The sequence below is a fragment of the Saccopteryx leptura genome, chromosome 6, assembly GCF_036850995.1.
Source record: "Saccopteryx leptura isolate mSacLep1 chromosome 6, mSacLep1_pri_phased_curated, whole genome shotgun sequence".
NCBI classification, from domain to species: Eukaryota; Metazoa; Chordata; class Mammalia; order Chiroptera; family Emballonuridae; genus Saccopteryx; species Saccopteryx leptura.
The window spans coordinates 163,307,665-163,330,280 of record NC_089508.1 but is presented as its reverse complement, the minus strand read 5'-3'; the positions used below and the strand labels follow the sequence as shown (position 1 = coordinate 163,330,280).

Here is a 22,616-nt window from a genome sequence, read left to right as displayed (position 1 = left end):
TTATGTACTTGAAATTTATGATATCATTTTTAAATGTAAAAAAGGAACTAGATGCAATAGACATTGTAAGGAAGAAGGGCCAGGTGATTGGAAGAATCAAGTCATCAGTACTCCCCAAGGACGGAAGAGGGGTGGAGGTGTCAGCTCTCACCTTTGTAAAGATAAAAAATTATGATTTTTAAAAATATTTAATAATTTAATAGATGACAGATGGTAACTAATTATTTCATATTTTCGCCTTTGATTATTAATGAGGTCGAACAGTGGGACATTTTCCAAAATATTTTAAAATTTTCTAGTCTGTTTAGATCTCTTGGAACCTGAGCATTTTTATCAATTTGTGTGTTTCTTTCTACAATAAAAATTATTAATTATATTTTCTGTTAACATTTTTGGCAGTCTATTTGTCTGTTAACTCATGGACATAAGATAAATGTGTTGTAATCAAATCTATGCTATTTTTTGTGTGTGTGCTTCGATTTACTGCCTTTAAGCTTAAAAGGTTCTCCTTACAAGTGTTTAATAGACATACATTTTTATTTTACTCTAATTCTTCTCTGGTCTAATTTATATTGAACCTTCCAATCCAAATGGTATTTATGTTTGGTGTAAGGTATGGGTGAAGAGCCTTTGTCTGCCCTCAGCTCGTCTGTATCTCTGAGCCCTCTGCTCTCTCACTCCACAGGCAAGTCAAGAGTGAGGGAACAAAGTAAAACAGAAATACAAAAATATATAATTAAAATAAATTTATTGGTTGATTAAAAATTTTTAAATTAATTTTAGAGAAAGAGGAAGAGAGACAGAGACAGGACATTGATTTGTTCCTGTATGATGTGTCCTGACCAGGGTTCAAACTAGCAACTTCTGAGCCTCAGGATGAAGCTCTAACCAACCAAGTCATCCACCCAGGGCTATTTGTTGATTTTAGAGAGAGAGAGAGGAAAGGAGAAAGAGAGACAAAGAGAAACATTTATTCATTCATTGCTTGATTCTTACATGTGCCTTGACCAGGGATCGAACCAGCAACCTTAGTTTTATTGAGATGATGCTCTAACTGGCTGAACTACCTGGCCAGGCCAACATATGATTTTTATATTCTTAAGTAGAAGTAAATAGTTACCTCTGCAAGTGACCAACTTTTTCTGAACACATCCCCTTTCTAACTAGTGGCTTATTTAATGTGCAAGTTTTCTTGAAATTAAAATAAAAGTACTTTGAAAGTACCCAGTAGAAATCCTTGAAATGTAAGAGGGTAAATATCAACTTAACTTACTATTAAAGCATGCAAATATGAGAAAGGAATACATTCAGCATGTCCCATAGGAGACGCATTGAATTGGAAAAGTTAAATTTTAACCCATTTAAACATTAGGAAGATTCACTTTATGTAAATTGATTTTTTGGAGCGTGTTGACTTTCTGAGCTGTTATTGAGACTTTCAACCATAACCTGATTCTCACTGGAGATGAGAAGATGAGAAAAAGGTTTAATAACGGCTGCATGGGAAGGAGGGAGAAGAGCAGAGGAAAGATAAGAAGGAGAGGAAAAACTGGTGAGGAGGAGTAAAAAAAAAACCAGGGGGAAGGGAGAGCGTATAGGAAAGAGGGTGAATTGGAGAGTTGGGAGGAAATGGAAAGAAAGGAAGAAAAAGAAACAGAAATAGACTTCCAGTCCTTCAAGATGGGCTCAGGTGCCATGTTGTCAACTTTTTTTAAATAGCCCACATTTATTAAGTGCTTCCTCTGTGCCTGATCCTGTATTAAGATATTTATAAATATCTGTTAACTGTTTTAAAACAATTTTCTCTCCTGGTATATGATTAGACATTAGTGTCAAAGTTCACTTTGTTGTTATTGTTCATACAAATTACCAATTCTTTCAGTAAATCTAAGACCCACGTGGGGACAGGCTCCAGGTCTGCTACTTTGGGAATTAGTGAAACTTCTGAACAATGACATATGAGCTCTATTTCAGGAACATGGAAGATGAAAACTTGCATGCTCTAGTTTGGTCTGAAGTCACTGTGAAGCTGTAGAAGCAGGGCAATTGGCCCACTATACTCACTGGTTTCTAAGCTCCTGATTCAGCAAGCCCTTTGGAACACAGGCTTAATGCACTATGTTCCCTTCCTCTGAAATGTCAAGTCTGCATTTATTACAGTAATTATCCATTGAACGAATATATGGACTGAACATTGATTCTGAGATCACACACTGTAATCTAATATAGCTACTGAGCCAAATAATGCCATCAATTTTTCACACTGTTTTAAAGCCAAATTTGCTGCTCAGATACTTAAAGGCATATTGTATTCCGGTAAATAATTGACACTTGTTTTGTGCCAGTCTCAGCCTATGAATAACCAATGTTGTGGCTAGACCAGACCTTGTGGTTCTTATCATTGCAAGATGCCCCAACAAGAACCAACAGGAAACTTTGGGGGAGGGGGTATCACTTACAGATCCTGTTTTTAGCACACTTGGGGCCACACATGGAAGTTGCAAGTAGAGTGGGGGGTAGAGAGCAGAGGTGTGGGGTTCTGCTTTTATTGGGATTGCGGGTGAGGGCCTTGGGTTTCATGGTCTCACTCTTTACTGGTGAATTTAAAACAAAAAAGCGGGAATTTAAAGTCCAAGCAAAGGAAAAGCAAGCGGCTCAAATGGTCAGTTATTGGAATCAACCAAGATCTTGAAACAAAGGAGGCTGGGGGCTGGGAGGGATGAAGGGGTATGGCCTGGCTCTTCCTCTATTCTGGTGGCTGGCATTGTGTTTATTAGGATAACCATCTTTGAAGTGGCTGCCTTGCCAATCAAAGCTTATGTCAGTCACTTGCATAACAAAAAGAAAAGCCAACTGTCAAGATTCACACTACAACATTTTATCAAGCCATAATCATAATCTTCTGAGAGAAGAGATGGAAAAACTGTGCAACTTATGGTAATTAAATAAATACAAATTAAACCACAATGCATTGCTTATCATATTTTCAAAGATGAGAATGGCAGATAATATCTATTGTTCAGCAAGGTATAGAAATTCTCATAAACCATTGGTAGGATATAATGTATCAATATTTCCAGGACCCAATTTTGTAATATGTCTTTAAAAAAGCTTAATGTGCATATTTTTAACTTAATAATTCCACTTTTTGGAGCTTATCCTGAAGGAATATTGGACTAATATGACAAATGTGGTAAAAAAAATTCACTGTAGCACTGTAAAATTTTACTCATGGTAGTAAAATTTTGAAAACCTTTAGTATCTATTAATAGGGACTGGTTAAATAAATTATAGTATAACCATATCATGGAATGTATGTAAATAATTCAAAAGATTCATATTTATATTTATGTGGGGCAAAGTGTGCTACAAAAAGTAAAACTAATACTATCCTTTACACATAAAGTTCACAAAAATCTTCCAATTTTTGTGTTTGAGATATACCTGGCTCAATTTTTTTATAAAGCTCAGGCACTGACTTTATCATTGCACACAAGTGCTATTTTTTGTTTCTAGTAGCACAAATCTGGATGTAACCCAATTGTCCATTAATAGAAGAAAAGCTGAATGCCTTATGACATTATGATCTGGCCATTATGTGGAATTGTACGGGAATTCAAAAGAATGCTTTAGAATTGACCTGGAGAAATCTCCATGTTATTGTAAGTTTTAAAAAAAAGAACCTTCAGGGTAATGAGCATGGTATTAGCTTGTTTTTATTTTTAGAAGAAAGCAATTAAACTTCTATGAGTGATATATATTATATATATAATAATTTTTTATATTTTATATTTATTCATTTTAGAGAGGAGAGACAGAGAGAGAGAGAGAGAGAGAGAGAGAAAGAGAGAGAGAGAAGGTGGGGGGAGCAGGAAGCATCAACTCCCATATATACCTTGATCAGGCAAGCCCAGGGTTTCGAACTGGCAACCTTAGCATTCCAGGCCAACACTTTATCCACCGCGCCACCACAGGTCAGGCTATGATATATATATAATATATGTGAGAGGTATATGTGATGTAGCTATATATGAGGTATCTTTAATTCTCTACATTTTTCTTAATTGGTTATGACAATAGGGTTGCTATATACCGTTCTAAGACACAAATTCAAAGAATAGTACCAGGCTCATTGACTGAAGTCTCCATCCTAATTATAAAGAAGTGTATGTGGCTCAGTGAATAGAATGTCGACCTGGTGTGTGGACATCCTGGGTTCAATTCCGAGTCAGGGCACACAGAAGAAGCAACCATCTGCTTCTCTCCCTCTCTTTCTCTCCCTTAGTTCCCTCTTCCTTTCCTACAGCCAGTGGTTTGATTGGTTCCAGGGATGCCCTGGACACTGAGGATAACTCCATTGGAGGGCATCAGCCTCAGGTGCTAAAAATAGCTCAGTACTGGAGCATCAGCCCCAGATGGTGTTGCTGGCTGGATCCTGGTTGGGGTGCATGTGAGAGTCTGCCTCACCATCTCCCCTTCTCTCACCTAAAATAAAAATAAAATAAAAAAAGAAGTGTGTGTTTCTGTGTGTGCATGTGTATGTGTGTGTGGAGAGAGAGAGGAAGAGAGAGATGTGGAAAAACGTACCTGATTGTGTTAACACTGGATGCCTGTGTGAAGGAGAATTGAAAGAAACTGATGAGCAGATTAATCATTTTTCTTTCTATGCCTCTGGCTTCTTTGATTTATAAGAAAGGACATGTATTATTTTTAGAATAAAAATTCAGTGTCACAAAATTTAAGTCAGGCTAGTGAAAGCAAAGCTTAAAAATGGAAACTGTTTAATCAGTCTCCTGTATGTTTATGCTTCGGTTGGCAATTTTATTTCCTGTTCTGTTCTAAGACCAGCTACTGGTGGAGTGCTTTTCTGAACTGTTCACGATCTTTGTGGGCTGATGATGCCCAAGTCACATGGTAAGTGCATAACCTCACAAATTGCTGGGCTTTATATTTTTTCACGACCCAGTCTCCCTCATTTCTTTATGCAGATTAGACTCCCTACTATGGAACTAAAGTTACCAGTGCTTCTCTCACAGGAGCTTAAATTAAGCTCACAGACTTTTTTTTTTTAAGGCAAAAGACTTTTAAGATGTAATGTTTCAGCAGGCATTTTCCCACAGATCAAACCCAAGAGAAAATGGGATCCAACAAACATGTTACCTAGCTAGTTCTGACAATAAGGTTGCTATATATGGTACCACTCTTAGGCACAGTTTCAAATGGAGAGTAAGTAACATCAGGCTTGTTTACTAAAGTCCCCTTCTTAATCATAACAGAAATGTGTGTGTGTGTGTGTGTGTGTGTGTGTGTGTGTGCGCGCGCGCGCATAAAATTAGAAGGGATTTCTCATTCTCAGGTTGAAAGTTATATATCCCGAAGCCAACGGTCAGCTAATTCAGAAAGAAATTATGTGATAAGCTTCTTCTGCAAGGACAGGAAACACATGAAAAGATGATAAGTAGGGTAAAGGAGCAGCCAACTTGCCATTTCTTAGGGAAGCTCTCCAGCTTTCAAGTATTAGGGAAGTACAGGTGGCCCTCGGGTTACAACACAGTTCCGTTCCAACAACAGTGATATAAACCCAAATTTTGGTATAAGTAGAAACACACCCTAGCCTAAGTCACTTACCTATCCTAACACAATTGTAAAATCATAATCTAGAGCAGGGGTAGTCAACCATTTTATACCTACCGCCCACTTTTGTATCTCTGTTAGTAGTAAAATTTTCTAACCGCCCACCAGTTCCACAGTAATGGTGATTTATAAAGTAGGGAAGTAACTTTACTTAATAAAATTTATAAAGCAGAGTTACAGCAAGTTAAAGCATATAATAATAATTACTTACCAAGTACTTTATGTCAGATTTTTGCTAAGTTTGGCAGAATAAATCTTTATAAAACAACTTACTAGAATTAAATCTGTCTTTTTATTTATACTTTGGTTGCTCCGCTACTGCCCACCATGAAAGCTAGAACACCCACTAGTGGGCAGTAAGGACCAGGTTGACTAACACTGATCTAGAGCATAAAAGCACAACTAAGCCACAGAAAAAGGAAAAGGACATAAATATACTGTACTGTACACTGTACTGCGAATTCTTCCGTCACGCGCAACCAAACTAGTTCACCCATGTAGTCCATAAGTACTACGCTAACAGTGTAAGCTGAAACACTCACTTCTCAAATTTTTCAAGTTTTTATGGGAGTGAGCATCGTAAACTCAAAATGTCATATGTCAAGACTGTTGTAACCCAAGGACCCCCGTATATCTGTAGTTATTTGTCTTTTTAGCACACTTTATGATGTTTTGGTGGTTTTAAAAATCTAGATTTACCACTAGAATTGTGTGAGTGTTTAATCAATTACATTTGTGCTTTAAGATTGAGTTTTGAGGGCCCTGGCCGGTTGGCTCAGTGGTAGAGCGTCGGCCTGGCATGCAGAAGTCCTGGGTTCGATTCCCGGCCAGGGCACACAGGAGAAGTGCCCATCTGCTCCTCCACCCCTCCCCCTCTCCTTCCTCTCTGTCTCTCTCTTCCCCTCCCACAGCGAGGCTCCATTGGAGCAAAGATGGTCTGGGCGCTGGGGATGGCTCCTTGGCCTCTGCCCCAGGTGCTAGACTGGCTCTGGTTGCAACAGAGCGATGCCCCAGAGGGGCAGAGCATCGCCCCCTGGTGGGCAGAGCATCGTCCCTGGTGGGCGTGCCGGGTGGATCCCGGTCGGGCGCATGCGGGAGTCTGTCTGACTGTCTCTCCCGGTTTCCAGCTTCAGAAAAATACAAAAAAAAAAAAAAAAATGAGTTTTGAATTTAGAAACCATAAAATATGATATTATGAAATCCTGAAATTTAGAATCTTACCTAGGAGACTAAAAGCCAACAGCCATGGAAGGCTTTGAACACTCACTGGGGAACTTCAACATTTAAAATTAGATGAATTGTCTCCTCTCTCAAAATTAATAATAATAAAATTAGATGAATTGTAATGCTTCTAAAGAGTAAATCCTAAGCTTTGTACATGTGACCCCTACATCAAGTAGCCTGATCCTTTAAAAAGATGGAATCTGGGTTATGCTTGATTAGCTGTAGGGCAGTAGGCAGGTTTGTGGATCTTTGGGTGTTTTTTGCTCATTTGCCAAAAGAAGTGTTGGAGGTGACTCTTCTCTTTCCTTCTTAAGCTGCTGTACTTGGGCTCACATGAAATTTATTCATGTGAACATGCAGAATTCTTTGGTCCCTGGATTTCAGACCATTGATTATTGATGTGGAAGAGCTATAAATAGGCTGGTCACTTGACCACTTACTTAGAGACCTGATTATTATTTATAATAGAAATAGGTAAAGAGTTTTGACACTGATTTGACTTCTTTACCTTCAGAGGTAAGCAAAAAAGTGAAGGGGTAAGAATATTTTTGTTGCAAAATCTAGAATGACTTATTTTACCCTCTCTCATTTACATTTTAATCTACAGAGAAAATATCCTGAGTATAATAGTCTGTGAAAAAGAAGTAAGGAGAAAAGGATTATTAATAATAATGATGACTATTTATTGAGCATGCTATGTTGTGCCAGACACCTGAAACGTTTTCGAGATTATCTCACTAATTCCTCCCCACTAATCTATAAGGTCCTTACTAGAATTACTCTTATGTTATAGATGGTGAAACTGAAGTTGAAAAACAGAGTAGTGACTTACCCAAGGTTCCCCAACTATATAGTATGTGACAGAGCTATAGAGTCACCATGCATCCCAGTTTGCCTGGAATAGTCCTAGTTTACTTGTATCCTAAACTAAATGTTAAATGGATTCAACAAATTATACCGTCTATCTGTATAGGTTTCTCAATTTGGTACTGACATTTTGGGCTGGAAAATTCTCTGTTGTGGAGGGCTGTCCTGTGCACTAGAAGGTGGTTAGCAGCATCCCTGGCCTCTACTCACCAGATGCCCAAAGCAACTCTCCCCCAAGTACAGAAAAACAAAAATGTCTCCAGATGTTTTTCCCTGAGAGGCAAGACAGCTCCCAGTTGAGAACCACTGCTTTAAAGCCTGTGTTCATGAAAACTTAACTACAGAAGGAAAAGACAGTCTATTTGTTGCAGACTATGTACCATGAACTGGACGTACCTATCACAGTGGCTGGCACACACACTGTACCCAATAAAAGTTCTTCATTTGTTGTTCTAATTTTAGAGAGGTACAAGGGCTAAACAAATAATAAACAAAATGACTGGAGGGCTTTAGTGATAAAACTTGGGTTGTTGCAATTCTTACTAGAGAAGACTGAAATAGTGTAGTGGAAAGTGACCTGGAAACCTCCGGCTGCCCATTTGAGTAATACTGTGGCATTTGACTCTTGATTCCATTGGGAGTTGTGCCTTAGTAATAATGAACATAAAAGCCAGGGAGATAGCCAAGGAGTGATACGGTAAGATTCATGCTGCAACTTTCTTCAAAAATAACAGCTAAGGATAGTCAGTGTTCTATTTCTCCTTCTCTTATACTTAGAAATGACCACCATTTCTTTCATACCACCATTTTCCATTTATTAGCAATAACAGAGGAAATACCAATAGCACCAATTAAAAATGAATCCACATGACGTGTTTTATCCTTACAGCTGTAATAACTAGTAACTAACATGGATTGGAAAGCACTTCGCAAAGGTAAAAAGTGCTGTACAGATACATTAGAATTACCATCATTAATAAATTAGCCCGATTCTCCTAGTATTCAAAAGGCACGTAAGGTCAGATACATGGGTTTCAGTGGGGCAAAATGGTCACAATCTACAATGTGGCAATGGTTCAGATGTGTTGGCAACATGTTTTACCCCATGCAAACCTGCAGAGCTGAAGTTACACACCCTTCAAAATATGGGAGAATGAAGCTAAAGGTAGACAAAACAAATTTGTTTTGATTTACTGCTTTTGTCTTAATAACAGACTCCTATCTCTTTTATGTTAACTTTTAAATTATAATATAATTACTCAAACTTCTAGATTGTACATTTCCACAAAATTAAAATTTCTTACTTAAGGTGACAGTGAATTTGGCTTTTCTTTCTGAGCGGATATTCCAGACAGCATTAGAATTTCAAAGTATTCTGCAACTTGAAAGAGGTCAGATTGGTAAATTTTGTGCTTGCATACCCTCAGGGAATATCTTCAGTATTCATTCCAGAATTGTTACTAGAAAAAAACAGCTTTATCCATTCCCTTGCCAGCAGGAGTCTTGGCAAGAGACAGCTCTTGGCTGACCATAAATAAAATTCCTTGAATCACCGGTATCTTGATTTAAGAAGTAAGTTTTACTGTGTCTTACATACACAAAAGCTGATTAACAATGGTTAAAAAAACACTACTTCACTTCTTCACAGGTGTACAAAAGGAAATATGATGGAATTTACATTCAACAATAAAGCTTAAAGTTCACTCTAGGTAATAGTTGCATTAACATTCACATACACAAGCACAGAGTAAGTATATTTCAGGAGTCTTATCATAGCATACAGCATACATATGGGAGATTGATCTCAGGTAACATCATAGGTGTTAGCAAGATTAGCAATTCAGAGTGTTAGAGAAAAGGTAAATGAAACCAAAGGGAAGGTGTGAGCTAGCACACCGAGACAAGTCACAAAATCAGAGGACTGCAAAGTCTGCTCACTGTGTGGATGAGAAAACAACATTTTTCTTCAATTTCTGGGTCTTGATACAGTTGGCTAGAGAAGGTTGTGTATTCAAAGTGCACATAATTGTTTCTTAGAAAAGAGAGAGAGAAAGATCCTTTCATTTAGTCATTAATACATGCAAGAGGCAGCCCCAGAGTGACCTGAAAGAGTAAAGCTGTGGTTGGCAGGTGGCCGGTATAATACAGATGTTTCAGGCAATTCTCTTAAAGCACTTCTGTAGCAGCAATGGGCATTGAAATGGCTGTAGACTGAACTCACTTTTGAGGAGAGTTTAGGGGAATGATTTTTCATCATAATTCTTTAAAGATTTATAGTTATAGATTTTTCTCTTTTTTTAAAATAAATCTATCAAACAACAAACGGCATAAAGTGAGGTGTTGGGGTTTTCTTTCTTTGCTTTCGCTTTTGCATATGTGTTGTTGGAAAAGGATCTGGCCTTTTCATAAACATTGTGTGCAAAAGAATTTTTAATAAAGTGAGCACAAGGACATGTACAGGAAACACATCAGATCTGCTTCTGTTGCCCTGGCTGGCCCCCTGCTGAACACTGAGCTACTGGCTTGTAGATACAATTCAGAGAGATTTCCAGTATAACAGCAGCACAGCCCACAGACTTCAGGGACTGTGAAAGCCTGTCAGTGAGGGCAGTGTTGTCTGATAGAGGGTGGCCACCATCTCTTGAGTTGTAAGATTTAGAAAGTCTGGTCTCTTTTAAGTTTCGCATTTCCCCTCCAGATGGGTAAGTCCCTCTGTTTATTTGCCTGTGCTTTCCAATCCTCCCTGCACCGACTTGTCTGATCTGGCCCATCCCAGCCAGCATCTGGCGCTCACATACCTTCTGCGGCCACACATACCTAGTGGCCACAGATACCCAGGCTGCTTAATCTCAAAACCTTTCAGCCTGCCCTGCAAGTGTCATCAAGACAGGATCTCTGGGGCACTGGGCAGAGAGTCCAACCTCTCACTGGCGGGGCTGGGAAGCCTCTCCTTTGCAGCAGAGGAGAAAGGAAACTTAGGTCTGCTTTTTGGGGTCTGAAAGCAAGGCAGAGTGGAGAGAGAGAGAAAGAGAGAGTTAACACCAGACTTAGTAAAGCTTTTAAGACAAAACTTGTTAAATGCGATCTAGACAGACACAGGGAACCTTCTGCAGATTTCTGAAGTCTATCAGGGAGGGCTCATGTGGACGGGAGAAAGGGGCAGGGAGTTGCTACATGGGAGAGAGTTGCCATTATTACAAAAACTGGCTAAGTGGCTTGTTTCCATTACATGACCTCACTGGTCACTGTTGTCGGTCGTGCTGTTCCCTTTCTCTTTTTTCTCCTGGGTCTTGTTACCCTTCTTCTTTTTCTTCTTTTTCTTGGTCTCCTCCTTTTTGCCGAAGGTTATGAAGTCACTTTTGTCAATCTGACTGTTGGTAGGCTCCTGCCGGATGGAGATGATTGCAGGAGATCCTGGGATAATGAATTTGTCTGGCAACTCACAGGGGCCAGCTTGCTTGGGGTTGCCTGGTCCGTACTTAAAGGTCCAGCTGTTGCTGTTGACACCAGCACCCACTGGAGGGGACACCTCTCCTGCCTCTGGTTCTGAAAGACAAAACATCACATGTCAGTAACAGAGTGCACACATGCCTTCTGGGCCACATTAGTGGGTTGAATATAAGAAAAGCTGGCCCCCAGAAAGGCCTGGCCTGGCCCCCAAGAAAAAGGAAGAACACATACCAAAAAAACAAGAAAACCTGCTCTAAGAAAACTGGTCCTAAGAGCTACTGTGAACAGGGCACCTCCTGAAGCAATTAGTGCTATTGCCTTTCTTTTTTAAACCTTTCTACAATGAGAGATACCCTGGGATGCTTTGTGTTGTAATCATAAACTGAGATACCTGAATCTCACCTGATGTCAGGTACAAAAGTACTGTTTCTCAAGCCAATCTAAAGACCTTTGGAGTCTCCAAGTTCCATCAAAATTTTTTAAATAGAGGTTTCAATAATGATGATAACTTAAAAGGCAGCTGCACCATCTCAGCGATGCCCCCAAACTGTGAACTTCCAGGGGACTTTAGAACCCTTGTCTGCACTTGCACTTCAAATGTTTTAATTAGCTTCAGCTAATGGGAAAAAGAAGTTTAAACTAGAGATATATGATATAGTGTAAGTGTAAAAAAAATCAGAATATTTTACTTTTAGTGAATAAATTCAAGAGAACTTTGGCAACAAATATATTTTTACATCTACTCTGTCCAAAACAAAAGATAAATTTAGCTGAATTAATTACTGTTGATCCTTAAACAACATGTGGGTTAAAGGCACCAAACATCAATTCCTCCAAGTCAAAAATCCATGTATAACTTTTGATTCCCAAAAAACTTTACTAATAGCCTGCTATTGACCAGAAGTCTTACCAATAACATAAACAATCAATTAACACATATTTTGTATATGTATTGTATAATGTATTTTTACAATTAATTTAGAAAAGAAAATATTAAGAAAAACACTGAGGAAAATACACTTATAGTACTGTAGTGTCTATTGAAAAAATCTACATATAAGTGGACCCATGCAGTTCAAACTCATATTGTTCAAGGGTTAACTGTATTTGATCCTAATTCTATTATAATAACCTTGAGGGGTGGTACGATGGAGCAGAGAGGAGATGGGAATAGAGGGATACTACATAGCATAAGAGGATAGAGTGCTGTTGTAAAGTTGTCTTGTTTGGGCAAAGCACTGGGAGCCAACCTTACCTGCCAAACTCAGGCCCTTCCCTCAATGTACTTACATTCTAGTCGGGACATACACTCAAGCAATTATAAACCAATTAGATAACTGCAATAACCAAGGTACATGTAAAGTATTATGGGAATCCAGAGAATAAAATTATTAATTATACTTGAGAAAGTCAAAGGAAATTCCAGAGGTGAGATAAAATTTGCATGGAGACTTGGGAAAATGATTACAAATCCACAAGGGTTTTAAATGCAAAACTTTCCCAAGAGTCTAGTCAGAAGACACACCATAAAGTATACAAATGACTTCTACAAGAGTAGAGGTCAGAGCTGGGGAGGGAGAGTAATTGCCTGTCTTGGCAAAGTAACTCCAGTGGCCTTGACATTGGAGCCTTTGACATCACAGCAGTGTTCATGTATCTGACACCGCTCTTTTGCTGGAGTCATGAAAAGTCCCGCCAGATAAACCATTTATGTTCGATTGCAGCAGTTTGAGTGCACTAATTATATTGTTTCCAAAGCCAGTGGTCACATTTTAGCGTTCATCTTATTGAATCTCTCTGCAGCATGGATCATCCCCATCTTGAAATACTTCTTTTTATGAGTTCTTTATCCATCCATTCTTCTGACCTTTCCCTCTGCTTGTTCTTTGTCAGTTTCCTTGTAGGATCCTCATTATCCATGCGTTGGAGCTTCCTTGGGTTTAGCTCTAGCCTTTCCTTCTCTTCTTTCTCTTCACTTTCTCATTTTGGGATCTCAGCCATGTCCTTGGGTATGCACACTGTCTAAATACGCTGGTGCGATAGAAATTTATATTTAAAGCCCATATCTCTCTATGTTCTGATCTCATGTATCCAACTGCTTATCTGGTATCTCCTCTTGGAGGTCTCATGGGTATCTCCAACTAAATAAATCTGAAATCAAACTTATGATTTCTGTCATCTATTCCTTTCTAAGTCTCTGCACTCTCAACAGATGACACTCTCTTCACCCCAGTGCTCAAGCCAGAACTTCAGAGCCATGCTTAATGTGTCTCCAGTCCTCATTTTTCATTATAATATATCAAGATCTGTCATTTCTGCCTCCTAAATACACCTTGGCTTTGTCTTCTCCGCATTTTCACTGCTACTACCTTTTTTCCCAGAACATCATTATCTCATGTGTGAATTACAATGATAGCCTCTTCCTTGTTCAACCTGCTTCTACTTTTGCCTCCTCTAACCCTCCAAACACTAGCCAACCATCTTTATTCTTTCAAATCTTTCTCCATTTTTTAAAAAACTGAAGTATAACATAATACAATAAAATCCTTTTAAAAAATAGAAATCAGGTTATATCACTCCCCTGTTTGAAATTATTCAAAGACCTTCTACTGCCTCAAAAAAAAAAAAAAAAAACAACAAAAATCAAAAACTCAAACTCCTTAACATGGTATATAATAAGGCCCCTCAATAAACTGATACTTTTTATTCTCTGATCTCACCTACAAGTCTCTCTCTTACCACTGTCCTCCAACCACATAGACTTTATTTTAGTTCCTCAAACACCTCGTGGAATTGTTTTTGCCTCAAGATCTGTACACATATGGTTTCTCTTTGCCTAGAATGATCTCCCCCCCATGCTTAGCATGACTCCCCATCCTTCAAATCTGTGCTTAAATGTAACCTCCTTAGAGAGGTATTCTATAACCATCCTCACCAAACAGTGCCCCCTCACCTCTGTCTTCACAGAGGCACAAAATTGATGTGTTTTATTCTCCACTGTATAAACAGGGTCTAGCACAATTCCTGGCTCATACAGGTATTTAAATACTTGCTGGATGAATGAACAAAAGGCCAGATGGGAGAAGTGACAGAGGTGCTCACTCTTCAGCAGACCTCACAACTCTCCATGTGACAGCGCTTTGGGAGTCTCTAAAGACAAAGAGGTAATGTGGGTAACATGCTAAGCCTGACTTGGGCACCATGTAAGAGCTCAATAAATGGAATCTCATATGAGTAACTACATGTATTAAAGATTGTGGTGCAGGGTAAGGATGTTACAATTTAGTCCAAGTACCAGCAGGCTGTGGGGAAAGGGAGTAAGAAACTTTTGTTCTCACCTAAACCGCTTTCCCTACACAACTCTTCCCCTGGCAGAGGTGACTGACACTAGAGCTCTTTGGACAGAAGGCAATCAATATTTTTTCTCTGAGACTACTTTCTTTGATTCATCTGAGCTAATCAAATCTGCAGTTGAGCTCAGCCAGAATCTGGCTGTTTACCTCTTAAACACTAGGTCCTGACCCTGAGAGGCTGGGATAAAAGTGGGAAATGCAGTCCAAAGCGTCTGCTTTATTTGGCTTCCAGGAGAACTGGGTTTCCATACCACTCTTCGGTTCTTTAGCTCGGGATGGAAATTCCTTCCAGCCGCAGCCCAGACTCTGCAGGAGGCCTCCAGGACTGCCATCTGGAGATGCCCAGCTCAGAGATTTCTTTATCTTGCAGGATTGAGGAACAGTAATGGCTGAGCCTGTCAGCCAAGGGAGCCCTTCACAGCAGGGCCGCTAAGAGTTAATGAGCTTCTTTTACATGTCTTTGAGCTTCTCCAGTTTTTTCTGGGAGCCTTGGTTGGGTCTGACTCAGCCTAAAATGCCAAGAAGCAACGAGACAGCCACTTAGGTGCATTCTCCTTATATCAGCCTCTGCAGAGCAGAACAAGAGCTTCCTCAATCCCTCACAGACCCGTCCTGTTCTGGTTGGTGTGTAAGCAAACACCCCTGAAGGCCCATTCAGGTGAAATAATAGTTTAAGAATCTGACAAACAACATTTACTGACTTCTTAATCTCATTCACTTTGGCCAAGAGAACTGAAACCCTTAGCCAGCTTTGCCTATGAAATGCTGTGACTTTGGGGCAGAATCAAGGAGATACTCCCCTCTGAAGATGAGAAAGAGACACACCATCTCTGTCTCTAACCTTGGCCCAGGGCCTGTCCCAGCAAATCTCAATCAAGGAAATGTTTTTTCCTTCAGTGCTTCTCCCCTCCCCCTCTGGAGACCTCCCACAAGTCCCTTTCCCCTCTGCTCTCGGGAACCTAGCTCACAGACAAAGACAAGACTGAAAAGCAGTCAAGACCCAAAAGAATGAGTCAGTTAGAGCCTAGGAAGCCGATTTCAGACATACATCAAGCAGGCAGAGGTCTGGATCCTTGACATTCAGATTACAACCCAATAGGTTTGGAAGGTTTTAATAAATAAGATCATCATGGTAAATGATTTGCTTTTTTTTTTCTCTACCACAACAGATAGGAATACATTTAAAAATCAAAACAACATACATTAAAAAACTTTTTTTAAAAATTCACTTTGGGGGTGTGGGGAGAGAAGGGTTGGGGGAGGAGCGGGAAGCATCAATTCCCATATGTGCCTTGACCAGGCAAGGCCAGGGTTTCAAACCTGTGTGCCACCACAGGTCAGACACTTTTTTTTTTAAGCACATAAATCTGCAACTTTTAAAACTGCTCTCTGGAGGTAACTGTCCACTTTACCGAATCTTATAATCCACTTTAGGCATTTCTCTGAGGCACTGCCCAGGGTGTGCTTGGCAACATTCCCAAGTATCCTCTTTCATGCTAAACCCGCTGTGGTAGAAGTTTGGCCTCAGTGACTGGTAATGACTGGGCTGGAGGCTGATGCCAGGGAACATCTGAAGATCGTGAAACAAATGCCAGACTTGTTATCTCACCCCAACCCCTATTCTGAACTGCCCTGGATAATCTGCTAAGGCAAGAAAGGTCTGTAAGGTCGGTGGATAGAGGGATGGTCACGTGGGGAACCTAGGCCCGCTAACTTTGGCTAGGACCGCCCACAGCCAAGCGCGCCAAAAGAAACTTCCTAGGAGTCCTTGAAAAAAAATGACTGACTGTCAGCCAGTAAGATTTCTCTACATCAAATTAGCCTGACCTCCCTAGAGGGACCCCTTTTTAAATATACCCACGCGGTCTCTCCGTGCGCGATTTTCCTGACCTCCATCTTCCAGGCCAGTGAGTCTCGTCCGGGGAACTGAATAAAGCCTTTTGAACTTACCACACTTCGTGGCTCCAAGACCTGTTCCTTCCTTCTTGGCGGGGAAAAATACCTTACAAGGTCTATCTGATGCACACCGACTTCCCCTTAACAGAACAGCACAAAGACATTTTAGCCAAGGGTGTTCCGTTCTGGAAAGCTCTTAGAAGGGCATGAGCTGGAGAATTATGGAGGATATTTAACTCTTTTCCTCTTATCTTGCTTTGCTCCTCTGAGTTTGAAGGCCTGTCTGTCTCTATCACTTAATAGTATATAGTCCTGAGCAATGCACATAAATATTGCTGAACCTTTTTTCTTATTCATAAAATAGAGGTGATGACCCTCCTCTCTACTTCAAAGTTATGGATGGAGTTAACATTTACTGCGCCCTTCCTATGTGTGTGGCGTGGGCTGACTCAATCTGCATGCACACAACATGAATTTTGCTCTTCACAAGAACCATATGAAGTAGATATTGCCAATATCCATGTCTGTTTTATAAACAAAAAGACTGAAAACCAATGGTTACATGGTTACTAAATGGTAAGGCCTAAGACTCCAATCGAGGCAATCTTCCTCCAGTTATGAGTTCCACATCCTGACTTGTATATGAAGGCTCTTTGAAAACCCTGAAGCACTATACAAATGTAGCAGTTACTATAATTATATCTGTTTTGTCACCGTTTGGCAAACAGAGATGCAGGTAGGAGTCTGTGAGCTAGAATCTGTTGAAAGGAGAGGTGGAGGTGGGGGGAGGGGTGTGGATGTGCAACTGACAAGCTCAGGAAAAGCACAGCTCAGTCTGCAGGTTTTAGCCCCTCCCCTTCGTTCCCCATTCATCCCTTTGTTACCAACTCTGAGGCTCTGGCGCTAAGGTTAATAAAGAGCTTCCAGAAAACCCATCATTTTGATTAAATCCAGGGACTATCTTGCCAGGCAGCACTCAGGAGCCTGCCTACCGCCCACTCTGCTAGGTTTGCGCAGCCAGCAAAGGCTATTAAATGATTACGGCCGTTTCCGGCCGGCCAGACAGCTCCCTGGGCCCTCACGTTCTCGGGCATAGATGCTCTGCCTCTGGCTGCCCTGGGAAGAGTCAGAGCATAGAAGGCTCTGCAGTTTCTGGGTTTGCAAGTGAACAGCCTGGCTTTCTGCGCAGGGACACCCGCGACTTCCTTGACTCCTCGCCCTACGCGAGCCAGCCACAGCAGCCTTTCAAGCAAGCAGCTCCGATTTCATTTGAGCCTCCCTTGACTTTGAGGAACAATTTCATCTTTCCGTCTCCTATCTCTGTCTCTCCATCTCCGTGTGTGTATGTGTGTGTGTGTGTGTGTGTGTGTGTGTGTGTGTGTGTGTGTGTGTGTTCGTGCGCGCGCGCGTGTCAGAATTTGGAAGATGATAGAATTATGCTCAGCCGGACCAAAAAGCAGAAAGCATCCGCAATTAAACCCGCTGAAAACACCAGGTTGTTAAACATCTCTAGCTCCCTCCCTCCCTCCGCCCCTATCCCGCCATCTGTGGGGTTTGCGGACTGCTTGCACAAGCTCCGCCTCCTCTCCCCCACTCAATCCTTTATGAATTGGGCAACGTTAATCTGAGTAATTACAGCCTACAAAACACAGGAGAACCATGGTCTGAAACCCAAATCCTGTCTAGATCAGAGAGAGGGGGAGAAAGCTCAAGCCACCTGGGCTAGCATTGCCAGCATTTCCCCAAGGCATATTAGTCCTTCAGGTGACAGTGCAAAGAATTTTCTATGGAAACAAGAAATGTAAAAATATACTTGCTGTTCTCTGTAAGATTTTAAGGCTCTATGATCAGAGTACTAGGTTTAAATCTGGCTAAATCATGTAAATTATGTGACATTTAGCAAATAGTTTATTATTTCTGGGCCTCAGTTTTCATTTGTAAAGGAGACAATAGCACCCACCTCATGGGTTGTTTTAGGATTAAATGTAATTAGCACATAAGGCAGTACCTGGTGCAAAGTACCAATTCATTACACTTTACTTGTCAGTGAGGCCAGAGCAGCACAAGATTTATTCATTTGCTTAAGGAATATTGATCAATTGCTTATGGTGGGTTGGGCACTTTATTAAGCATTTTGCATATACCTATATGTGTAAGTATAGGTTATATATGTATATATATTTTAAAGATTTCCATGTTATAGATAAGGAAACCAAAGGCTTAAATTATAGTAAAATGATCTGCCCTGAATCACAGAGGGATTTGGCAATAAAGCTAAAAAAGTATTCTTGCACTAACTCCCTGGCTCAATAACAGATTTTTTTTTTTTTTTTTTTTTTTTTTTTTTACTTGAAGCTTTGCGGATGGGGGCGGAGACAAAACTGAGCTCTATTCACAGGCCTGCCATTCTGATCTCTAGAGTAGCTGCAAAGGGATGGAGTGTGTGTGATCAGAAGGCAGGCTTGGCAAGGGGAAGCTGATCGGATACCACTACCAGCGGCTGCTGCTGCTGGGCGTTTCACCTGCTTCGGGTGGGTTGAGTGATCTGGAAGATTTTGTGGCTGCTTGGTGCCTGAGGCCACAGCTGGGCTAATTTTCAGTAATCTTGGAGCAGAAGAGATAAATACAGTGGCATATTTTTAAAGCCACAGCTCTTGCTTTGTGCCCAAAATAACTCTGCCATTTCTAGGTTAAAAGTATAAAGACGTCATGTGCTAGGAACCCAGATTCAAAAATTGGAATGGCCAGTCTCAAATCTTCCTAGCTCTACATAGTCAGCTAAAACAAAATAAATAAAATAATTATATTTATTTTTCTTTGATCTCAGCAGGGCTCAGGATATATGGTTTTCTCTACTTTATTTCCCGGTTGCTAAAGTCCCCCAGGGTCTAGGAAGGGCAATTTCCCCTGATGGCCTTTTTCTCACAATGCCCCCTGCCTTAACCTGCTGTTATACCCCAGGGGCAACAGAATCATAAAATGAAGGTTTGCAATCACACAGATTGGAGTTGGAATCTCAGCTTTACCACATATTCACTGTATAACCTTGAGAAGTCACTAGGCTTCTCAGCCCCATTCTTTCATAGGTAAAACAAAGATAACAATACCTATCTAGTGGAATTGTGAGTATTAAAAAGAGACAATGCTCATAAATCACACAGAACAATATCTGGCATGCAGAAACTGAAATAAAGGATCTGTATTATTACTATGTAGAACGCCTCTCAGGATCTAGAGTCCCCTTAAACAACCGATTCCTTGACGCTGTACTTCCAGGAACTCTCTTTTCCAAGGGCCCACCTCTCCTCTGGCTCTGCCCTTCCCAGGGATCATTAAAGATGTCTACCTGGGAATTCTGCCAGCTTAGAGCTGGTTGCTAGGTAGGGAGCCTTTCTGCTGAGCTGTCACAAGCAGGCAGGAAGTGGCAGCCCGGACATGGCAGACAGCACACTGGACCAGGTATCAGAAGCCTTGGATTCAAATTACAGCTTCACCTATTTTCTACTCGTTTCTCCTATTCTACAATATTTGGGAGACACTGACTTGTAGTTTTGAGGCAGGGTAGTAAGAAGCTAGGAAAATTCTTTGGCTAGTAGAATGGGGAAACAGACAGATAGCTGATTCAAACTGGCTTCATCCAGCACCTACTCAGCTGTCTCCTCCCTTGTATTACAACTTCCTTAAGCATTAAGCTCTCAGGGCAATGAGTTTCTCATCAGCATCAAACAATCTTAGGAACAAAGCCTTGGGTCTGTTGACCGCAGAGACAGAGTTTGGGTCAAACTAGAGATACCATCTAGGCTTCAGTTGTATTTTAGCTCTAATCCCAGAAAGAAGAAAAACCAGACAAAGTTACACCATGGCTGGCATGAGGACCAGATTTAATGACCAATGACCCTCTATAGCATTGACCAATAAGTAGAGAACACAACCATGACTCTATATGTTCACTTTGATGAATCAGCATATTAAAGGACATACCTGGAAAGGTGATGAATGTTCTATTGAGATCCTCCCATGAGACCTCCCCTAAAATTCCTGCCTTTAGAAAACAGATAAAAACTCTTAAGGCAAAGAACCCAGTGTGTGTTCTCTCTCTCTTCTAGAGCATACTTGTGCCTTCTTTTCTCAGGTATGTATCTTTGCTTTCTTTCCCTTAAGCTCGAAATTTCTCCCATGAAACTTGCAACCAGGGCACAGTGGACAGTGGCAGCTCATCCTGGGCTAACCCCTGAACCTGCCTCCAAGTGCCCTTCTTTTGCCTCTGTAACTTGTTTCCTGAGCCCATGCAGCCCAGCTGGCTCACTTCTTCTGCCTCTGTGACTTACTTTTAAAAGACCAAGGCAGCTTTCTGAGCAGCCTGCTCAAATCTTCTCTTCAAGTGTACTTTCGCTTTGCATGCTAAATAAACTTCCTCCTGTGGCAGAGTTCTTGGCTCTGAATTCTTCCTTTGCCAAACTCAAGAACTGAGAGCCTACACTACCAATAACTGTTTTCTTCAGTTGTAACACGGACATAGTAGCTACCTCCCAGAGGCATTGTTACTTATTCAACCAAGTGTATTTATTATGTACAAAAAGTTAGACCTTGTGCTAGGAATCAGGAGTAGGAATATAAATAATATTAGGACAGGTACCCTGCCCTCAAAGAGGTAGAGTGTAGAAAAAGACAAGCAAATGAATAAATACAATTTTTTAAGGAATAAACAAGATAAAGAAACTCTGACATAATAACAGTATACTTTCTAGAGACAGTGTATGCAGAAGTTAAGAGCACTGTCTCTGGCTCAGAAGTCAATGAGCCCTGCTTCACATCCTGGCCCCACCACTTACTACATAGATGTGTGCCCTTAATAAAGCCCAGGTGTCTCAGTTTCCTAAGCATAAAGTGGGTGTAACAGACATCTCTGGGGGTGCTTATACAGATTAAAGGAGTTAATACATGTCAAGTTTTAGAATAATACTTGGCTTAAGTGCATAAAACATGACTTAAGTGTTCAGTAGAGGTTAGCTATTAACAATTATTATTTACAAGTAAATTCTGCTCCAGTATTCTCAACCCTGAGCGCTAAGTCCCTTGGTAATGGTGTCACTGAGTTGACAGACAGCACTAGCTAGAAGTGGGGCAGCCCAACCCCAGATAAGAGAGTGCCAATTTTTTTTTTTAATTTTTTTTTTACAGAGACAGAGAGAGGGATAGATAGGGACAGACAGACAGGAACAGAGAGAGATGAGAAGCATCAATCATCAGTTTTTCATTGCAACACCTTAGTTGTTCATTGATTGCTTTCTCATATGTGCCTTGACCGTGGGCCTTCAGCAGACTGAGTAACCCCTTGCTTGAGCCATTGACCTTGGGCCCAAGCTGGTGAGCTTTGCTCAAACCAGATGAACCCACGCTCAAGCTGGCGACCTCGGGGTCTCGAACCTGGGTCCTCCACATCCCAGTCTGATGCTCTATCCACTGCGCCACTGCCTGGTCAGGCAAGAGAGTGCCAATTTTATGTGTTTATATCCCATACCCAGTAATCCTACTTCTGGAAGAATGAGGTGGGAATATATGTACTAACTTGGGATGGTGCTTCAAAAAAGCTATATACCGTACTAATATGCATAACATTATCCCATTTTGCTTTTTGAAACCCTACATATTTGTTGATAAACATGAAAAAAACATTTATATATCATATGATTAAAATTAATTTGAAAAATATTTGGAAGCATGAACCCTAGTGTAAACTATGAAGTTTAAGTGATGCCATGTCCATGTAGTTTCAGCGATTAGAACAAATATTCCACTCTGGCTCTGGACGTCAATAGTGGGAGAGGCTGCGTGGGTGTGAGGACAGGGGACCTGGGAGCTCTCTGTGCTTGCCACTTAGTTTTGCTGTTAACCTAAAACTGCTTAAAAAAATAAAGTATAGCCTGACCAGGCGGTGGCGCAGTGGATAGAGTGTCGGACTGGGATGCAGAGGACCCAGGTTCGAGACCCCAAAATCGCGAGCTTGAGCGTGGGTTCATCTGGTTTGAGCAAAAGCTCACTAGCTTGGACCCAAGCTCACTGGCTTGAGCAAGGGGTTACTCAGTCTGCTGAAGGCTTGCGGTCAAGGCACATATGAGAAAGCAATCGGTGAACAACTAAGGTCTTGCAACGAAAAACTGATGATTGATGCTTCTCATCTCTCTCCACTCT

At 40.8% G+C, this 22,616-nt stretch overlaps 1 protein-coding gene across 9 annotated transcripts in view; it reads right to left on the bottom strand.

The window, feature by feature from the left end:
* Positions 1-9,285: 9,285 nt before the first annotated feature.
* The window catches only part of LOC136376626 (protocadherin alpha-4), a 282,610-nt gene continuing 269,279 nt past the window's right edge, over positions 9,286-22,616 (bottom strand). For all 9 annotated transcript variants that reach the window (XM_066342814.1, XM_066342816.1, XM_066342813.1 and 6 more), the window contains exon 4: positions 9,286-11,271. In XM_066342814.1, the coding sequence (XP_066198911.1) occupies positions 10,961-11,271 (311 nt within the window). In that variant the 3' untranslated portion in view covers positions 9,286-10,960. The remainder of the gene's footprint in view (positions 11,272-22,616) is intronic.